Source organism: Stenella coeruleoalba, assembly GCF_951394435.1.
Source record: "Stenella coeruleoalba genome assembly, chromosome: 8".
Lineage (NCBI taxonomy): Eukaryota > Metazoa > Chordata > Mammalia > Artiodactyla > Delphinidae > Stenella > Stenella coeruleoalba.
Window position 1 is genome coordinate 92,786,033 of NC_137154.1, and position 8,234 is coordinate 92,794,266.

At 57.0% G+C, this 8,234-nt stretch overlaps 1 protein-coding gene across 1 annotated transcript; it reads right to left on the bottom strand.

Moving 5' to 3' along the window:
- Positions 1-1,533: 1,533 nt before the first annotated feature.
- APOA4 (apolipoprotein A4) lies at positions 1,534-3,857 on the bottom strand (the record flags this gene model as incomplete). Its single annotated transcript, XM_079930491.1, has 3 exons — positions 3,794-3,857; positions 3,302-3,428; positions 1,534-2,500 (listed from the first exon to the last, which is right to left on the bottom strand). The coding sequence occupies exons 1-3, from the start codon at positions 3,840-3,842 to the stop codon at positions 1,534-1,536; spliced, it is 1,143 nt and encodes a 380-aa protein (XP_079786617.1). The 5' UTR covers positions 3,843-3,857.
- Positions 3,858-8,234: the final 4,377 nt, after the last annotated feature.

The window sequence follows — 8,234 nt, forward strand, 5'->3', positions numbered from 1 at the left end:
ACGTCAGCACCCTGTACTGCCTTTTTCTCACCTACTGCATCTTTGATGTCACTTTCTGTTGTGAGGATTATATGAGTCGATGTGGTACATATACCATGATTTTTTAAAGCATCTAGCATTAATGAGTAGAGTGTCAGCTTTAGTGTCATCTCTGTATTTAAAATTTCTAGAAGCTTCTGCCACTGGTCGTTCCTTATTGGCCATGATCTTGGGGCATGGGGTAGCTTCCTCTTTTACTCCCTGTCGTCCCTTGGTGTCTTTCCCTTGAAAGCCCTGTATCCCCATTCTGGGAAGGAAAGGGGTGCCGGGCTAGACTTGGAGACCTGGGGTCAGAGCTCACAGCTGGGAGGTCAAGTCATTTGGGACAAAGGCTTGAACTGGCCCTTCTCTGGGGCTCCCTCCTGGGGAGGGTCTGTGAGCCTCTGAGGGTGGGGGGGATACCCCACCTCCGAGGCTGCAGCAGCAGTCCACAGCTGGCTGTGCTGATGAAACTGCTCAGAGCCCGACTCCTCTCTTCCCCCGCCCCCTGCCCCAGCAGTTGGCCCCAGACCGACAGGTCCCGTTGCAGGAGGCTCCAGGGCAGAGCTCACCAGGGCCCCACGGGCACCTGCTCCTCCCGACCTCCCAGGACTCTGCCCGGTCTCTAGGTCGCATTCCTCAACTCTGGAGACCATGGGTTTAGCAGTCAAGAAATTTCTGAAATAAGCAAGAATCGATATAATGGAAGTGTGACGGGGTGGGGTAGAATAAATCAAAATTCACAGCAATAAGCCAGGTTAAAGGCACAAAAGAGCTTATGCCAGGAGGGACAGTCTCCCCACTGTGCCGTGAGCTCTCCAAAGCCGAAGACCCTGTCCTGGCCGCCTCGGTGGCCCTCTCAGAGTGAGGCACATTGTCAGACCGCTGCTCCACAAAAGCTATTTTGCTCATTGCCTGGTGCCTGTGATTCCACATACAAGAAATACCTAGAGCGGGCAGACTCACTGAGACGGAAAGCAGTGGTGGCCGAGGGCCGGGGGAAAGTTACTGTCTAATGGGTACGGAGTTTCAGCTGGGAAGATGAAAAAGTTCTGGAGATGGACGGTAATGATGGCTGCACAACGAGGTGAATGTACTTCATTGAAGACATTTGTTGGCTGAGTGAGTAGAAGCGGGCTGCGTATTTCCTCTTTGGGTAACACGTGACACCTTTATCCACCTCCCCCTCGAGCTACCCCCACACCTCTCTCAGCACACCCTGCCCTCCGCCCACCCCCGTCGCACCTCCCAGCCTTCCGTGTCCCTCTAAGCATCCTCTGGCAGCCCCTGCTAAGCTTTGCCAAGCCCTCGCCTCAGGCCCTGCAACACCAAGGATTCCCACAGTAACCAGACCGGGCTAGCTTCTCAGCAGCTTTATTGAGTAGCGAGAGGTAGTGTCACTTTCCACTGGACAGGTATCCACGGGTTGGTACCAGGACTGCTTTGGGACAGACAGACAGACAGGGGGCAGGGCAGGGCAGGTGTCAGTGGTGGGGCAGGAGCAGCAGGTGTAGCTCAGCCCTCCAAAGGGGCAGGCGTCGGCTCCTGGGCGGGGAGGGCGTGGGCCTGGATCTCTTCCTCCTTGAGGGTGTTGAAGAAGGTGTTGACTTTGTCCCGCAGGTCCTTCTCCAGGAAGCTCAGGTGGTGTTCCATGTCCCCCGCCAGGGGGCCCAGCTTCTGCCTGAGCCCCTCCACCTGCTGCACCATAGCTTTGTTGAAGGTCTCGCCGTAGGGCCCCACGGTGTGGCGGAATTTCTCCACCTGCTGGTCCAGGTGGCTGCTCAGCTCGGCCAGCGACTTCTGCAGCTCCTGGGCGTTGCCCTGCAGATTGCCACGCACGCTGTCGGTCACGGGCTCCAGCTTCTGCCGCAGCTCCTCCGCGCGGGCCGAGACCTTGGCCTTCAGCTCCTCGGCGTGCTTCTTCATCTGGAAGGCCAGACCCTCGAGCTGGTGGCTGAGTTTCCCCTGGACGTCCTGCGCGTAGGGGGCCAGGCTGCGGCGCAGCTCCTCCACGTTCTGGTCGATCTTGGCCTTGAGCTCGTCGGTGTAGGGCGTGAGGCGCGCCTTGAGCTCCTCCACGTTCTGGTCGATCTTGGCCTTGAGCTCGTCGGCGTAGGGCGCCAGCGAGGCCTGCAGGTTGTCCATGTTCTGCCTCAGCACCGCCTCCATGCGCTGGGCGTAGGGCGTCAGCTGGCGCTGCAGCTGCTGGGTCTGGGCGTTGACCTGCGCGCGCAGCTCCTCCGCGTAGGGCTCCAGGCTCTGTTGCAGCTGGCGCATGTTGGCCCCGATCTTCTGGCTCACCTCGCTGGTGTGGGGCAGCAGCCTGGCCCGCAGCTCCTCCAGCTCTTTCCGGATCTCCTCCTTCAGCTTCTCTGAGTCTTCGGTCAGGCGTTCATGCAGCTCCGTGGCAAAGGGCACCAGCTTCTTCTGCAGGTCATCCTTGTAGGTGTTCACGTCCCCAAGTTTGTCTTGGAAGAGGGTGCTGGAGCGAAAGGACACAAGGGGGCCACCGTTACGCTTGGCCCTCCATGCCAGGACCTTGACTCCTTACATAGCACTCACCTTACACACACCTGCCTAGGACAGGTGAGTGTGCAGGTTACTGAGTTCACCCATCTTCTCCCTGTGGCCTTCCCTATGGTGGATCATGATTTGAGCAAATGGATGTAATAGACGAAGGTATTAACATTGAACTTGTATCTCTGAATCTCCCCCTGAGCTTGAGTCACAATATCTACCTATCATGTGACCTGGAGCAGTTTGCTTTCCTCTGCTTACCTGTAAAGTAAAAAGTGTGGACTCTGAGGTCCTTCCCAGCCCAGGTGTGCTGTGACGGAGATCACATTCCCTAGTAGAATGTTATGTTCTGGACCTCTTCCAGCATCTTCTAGCTACACCAGGTGCTGCTTCCCTGCCATGTGCCCACCCTCAGAAGCTTGCCAAATATCCCCACCTCCCTTCCCATGATTTCACAGAGGCTTGTCCTGCTGGAATATATTAGAAGCCAGCTCACACGACCTTTCTTTCCCTTCCTTTCTTCTGCGAGCCGCAATACTAAGATGTGGCCACTCGTCATGCTCTAGAAAGTTAAAGCAGGGATTATTCAGCCCAACTTTTCTGTTTGTATATGTGGATCCCAGGTCTGGAGACCTTGGGTCCCCAGAGAGTTGGTGGCAGGGCAGTGGGTATCCTAGGCTCAGGTCTCCTGCCTCCGATTTCAGCCCTTGCCCACTCATTGCATGGCCTTTAAGAAGCTCCACCTTGCAAGCTCTGCCCCTCTTACTTGAGCTGCTGGGTGAGCTCGGACTGCTGGAGATGTTCCACAGCCTTCTTGGCATTGTTGCTCAGCTGGCTGAAGTAGTCCCAAATCACAGTGGCCACCTGGTCGGCACTGACCTCCGCCTGGGCACCTGGGTGGAAAACAGAGCAATTCACGAGGACCTGTCTCCTTCCCTGCCCCTCTGCACCAGCCTTGAGCTGCAGACCGGATGATGGGGGGGAGCCCAGCCACTGATTTCCTCCTCTACGCTTGGCTAGCTGGAAGCTACGGGGGTATGTAAAATGGGTATAGCACCAATGCCAGGGGGCCCGCCGCTGTGAATGGACTAGCTCCTCTGAGCCGGGTGGCAACCGGGCAGCCGCCTGCATCCAGCTGTGGGCTGACAGGCACTCAGAACTGTCCTCTTACCTTGGCCTCAGACTCTCCACCCTTCCCTGCCTGATGCAACAGATGGGTCCTGCCTGAAAGTCCCATCCAAAGGCAGCTCCTACTCACCGGTGACAGCCACCAGGGCCAGGCTCAGGACCACAGCCTTCAGGAACATCCTGGGCTCCTTGCTGGGCTGGAAAAGTCTCTTACTGCACTGGATCCTTCCTGGGTTCAGAGGGGGCCAAAGGAGAGGTTCTCAGGCAGCTCACCTATGCTGCTGTTCGAACTGATTGAAGCTCAGAGCCAGCCAGGCATTTAAATCCCCACCGGGCTGCACTCCCCGCCTTCCTCCCCATTGTGACTCCACGCTGGAAGGTGACACATTCCCAGGAGGCCTCTTGGACTTTCGTGACTCTAAGGCAACGTGGAAGCTGACGACAGACTGGAGCCCGGGAAGCAGTCAGAAGCTCTGTGCACGTGCCCCACCCAGCATTGAAGGGAGGATGGGTGAGGGGCCATGAGCTGGGGAAGAAACGAGGCCTAGGGAACACCTGAACCTGGGACTGATGCCCCAGAGGCCCTGTGGCAGCTCTGAGTCTGTGCCAGGCTTGGTGGGGGTGATGGGGAGGCAAAGTTCACAGCTCCTCTGTCTGCTCCAGTGAGGAGTGGCCCCCCACTCCTACATCCCCGGAACCGGACTCCATCTCAGAGCAGCAGACTCTGGGCTGGGACATCCAGGGCCACAGGTGCGGGCAGCGAGCTGAGATCCAGTGCTCTGGTCAAGGTGCACCCAGGAGCAGGGGACCCCTGCAAGCCTTTGGGAATGTGGGTGGAGTTGGGGGGTGTCCCGTGTTGAAGGTGTTAACTGTAAGTGTGCTTCATGTCCCATCACTGCCAAGTGTGTCACCTTGGTCTAGTGATTCAACTTGGCGTAGCCCTGAGCCTCAGTTTCTCCTTTGAAAAATGGGGTTGTTGGGTATATTAAATGAGATATCGCTGGTGAAGTGAGTAGTACAGTGCCTGACAGAGTAAGCACTAAAAATTTGTTGTTATTGTTGTTAATAATAATATTACTATTTTCCTAATTTGGATCAAAGCAGGGAATACAGTAGAGTGCTCACTGCTCCATTGAGAGTGGCAGAGTTAGACCCAACCCTCCGGGGGTCATCAGGCAGGCGTGATGCAGGGTGAGGGGCAGGCTGGCCCGAGGCCTGATTTCTGCCCACCTCTCCAGCCACACTCCCTGGGTGGGAGCGGCCAGCTCGTGATGAATCACAGGACCTGAGGCTCTCAGGGGGCCTCTCACCAGGGGATGATGGGGATGGTGGTGGTGTCCAGGAGATCTTCTCCTTGGGCTTCCAACGTTCTCTCCAAATGAGATCACACACAGGAAGATATCCACCAAGAAGGCGACACAGCCTGGTCAGCTTGGGCCCCTCTGCTGGACCACACACATCACCGTGAGAGACTATGAGATGAGACCCATCGTATCGCACTGCTGGCTGTCCTCTGCGAGTGCAGTGCCTGGGATGTAGATGGGCTTCCAGTAGTCTGCCATTGGAATAGACCACAGCTGTGCTAACCCTGACTTCCATGTCTCCGTTTTTTCATATACCAGAAGTGGCTTGCTGTATCGTGGGATGGAAGACAGCTAGAAGGCTTTCTGATGCTTGCACCCCTTCTGCAGAGTCCCCACTACCCAGCAGTGTCCCACACCACCCGTGGTCACTTCCAGCGTCAGGGAGCTCCTCCTTTCTGGAGCAGCCCGTGCCGTCTCGCAGTAGTTATTAAGGGTTCCGGTGCTGGAGTCGGACGCCCTGGGTTTGCGTGTGGGCTCCCCACGTACTGACTGTGCGATCTTGGGTGAGTGTCTTAACCTCTCTGAGCCCCGTCTGCCTCAGCAGGGCGTAGAATAGTACCTGCCTCCTGAGGAGTCAGGGAGCTAATCTGAGTAATGCTGGGAATGGTGCCTGGAGCAGTGAGTGGTCATCAAGTACGAGCCACGTTTTACCCCTGAACGCTTTACCTCCCTGCAGCCCTCCCGAATCACGCACAGTCCAGCCTGGGCTGGGTGCAAAGGTCAGTGTCCCATCCCTTCCCTCCTCCAGGCCAGAGATGAGGAGGGCAGTGAGTCACCAAGGACACTCAGTTGAGTTTGGCTTCCTGGACTGACCGTCTGAGCAGTGGGCTTCTGGCTGGCACGGCTGAATCAGCACTGCCCAGTCCAGCCTTGTGGCAGGGGCGTGGGTCACAGAGGCTCATGTGCTAAGCCTCACTCGGACACAAGTGGAAGCAGAGTCAGTCCAACCCCAGAGGACCATTTTTGGCCTCAGCTGGTCAGGCCTTCTCCCGCCCACCCCCCTCCTCTCCTCCCACAACCAGGTATGGTCTGGGGGCCAAGCCTGGAGCGGTCTCCTCATTCCAGGGCAGCCATGGTCGCGGGGGAGGGAGAGAAGAAGGCGGGGAGAGGTGGCTTAGTCTGGGCCACCGATAAGACCCTTACTGAGATAGCCCTACTGAGACCCAGCTGGAGCTGCTGGGAGGGATACAGGCACAAAAAGGGGCCAAGCCCTTTGAAAGAGTTAAGGTCCCAGGCCCCATGGCAGGTTGCAGCCCAGCTGCATGGACCCGCACACCCAGGTTCTCTGCCCAGCTTGGCACCTCACCGCTGGGTCTCTCTGCCAGCGTCTTCTGACCTCCCTGGGATCAGTGGCCCATTGCTGAGCAGGAGAGAGAGCACAGCCTCCTCCAGACCCTCCACATGCATGGAAAGAGAGCTGGAGGAAACAGGGCCAAGGGCTCCAGCCAGCGCATTCTAGCCTGCCCCAGCCCAGCCTGGAACCTGGACTCCCACTGTGGCCCTCACCCCCGGGGCCGAGGAACAGGCCAGAACAGAAGAGGGAAGTGGACACAGTTGCCCTCTACCTTCCCCAATGTCCACATCCTTCCGTGACCTCCTAATCACCTTCCTTTCCTCCCCACCCCATCACCAAAATCTGTACTCAGGATCTGAAACGGATTGACTCTGATGAGTGAGTGACACAGATCTCCAAGGGTCTCATCTCTCCAAGCGGTTTGGTACCAGCGTGGCTATTTGAACACCTGGATTCTTGTTCCCAGCTCTGCCACTGATGGGCTATGGGTACTTGGGTAGGCCTCTGGCCCTGCCTTAGGTTTCTCACCTGTAAAATGGGGTTAATAATGTCTACTTCACAGGAATCTATTTGTATTTTAGCAGATAACAAGGTCTAAGTCAAAGGAATGAATCTGTATGGAGAAACTTCAAGTCTCAGCCACAGATAAAGAATTCTGAGGGTAGAGCCAGGTCACTTTCTCAGGCCCGTGATTTCACACTGTGGGTTTAGTTCCTTCCTCCTGAGAAGAGGGCCGCCTGTCAAAAGCTCTACTTCTACATTGGAGGCTCCTCCCACCTTCAGACTGTGCTGTCTAGGGAAGGACAAGGTGTTTGGGAGAAAGGGAGAGAGATTTATGAAGCCCCCGCCATGAACCAGCTGCTTTGTACGTATCTCATTTACATTTCACCGCGATTCTGGCATATCGGTATTCTAGCCCCATTTTACAGAGGAGAACATCGAGGCACTGAGGTGTTAGATCTCTGGCCCTGGGTCATATGAGTAAGTGCCAAAGTCATCATTTAAACCTAGAATTTCTTGGCTGTGATGTCTTCACATCCAGAAGACAAAGGCCCCTGATCCTGCCATCCAGGCTACAGCTCCCAGTGTGGGCCCAAGGGACACCTCACTCCGAGAAGGGCCCAGGCCTCTCCTGGACAGCTGACTGCCCCGGTAGCGCTCGTCTGGCCCCTCTCGCCACCAGACCAGCCTCACCACAACCTTGGTTCCCTTCAGTTGCCTAGCCAGGGGAGCTGAGGAAGCTGAAGCCCGAGGTGAGAGTACTCAGCGCTGGGACTCAATCCCAGCTGCCACGGTTTGGGGAGGGCCCCAAACATGAGCCTGGATCCTGTCCCAGGGAATGTTATCAGTGGGTCCAGAGAGCAAGGTGAGGAGGAGGGGGTGGTAGGATAAAGGCCTGGGACTCAGAGCGGCCTTTGACCTTCTCCCACCACCCCCTGCTCTGGGATCAGCTCAAGAAGGCTTCTGGGTAAGCAGCACAGGGACTGAAGCCCAGAGGTGGAGATGCTGGGGAGGTGGCTGTGTGCCCTTAACTGTGTCCCACCTCCCCGCACAAGCCTCTACCCATAGGTCTTCTGTGACTTCACTCTAGGCACCCCATCCCGACCCGCTGAGTTGTTCCCAAGTCTGAAACAGCCCATCCCCCTTTCACATCACCCACCCCCCTTGCAGGCTGTTGTCAGGGCTTGGGGCTGGGGTGGAGGGGCGGGAAGGACCTGGAACCCAAGTGTGAAGGGCTGAGCTTTGGCCTCTAATCCCTTCTCCCATTTCGCCAGCCTCTCCCTGGGGAGCCAGGCTGATCAGGAGGAATGGGGTCTCCCCAGGCCCAAGCCACCCCCGGGGTCCTGAGCACATGTGGGCTACAGGGGTAGCAGAGAGCAGCATGGGCACCCGTAGCTTCCTAGAGGTTTCCC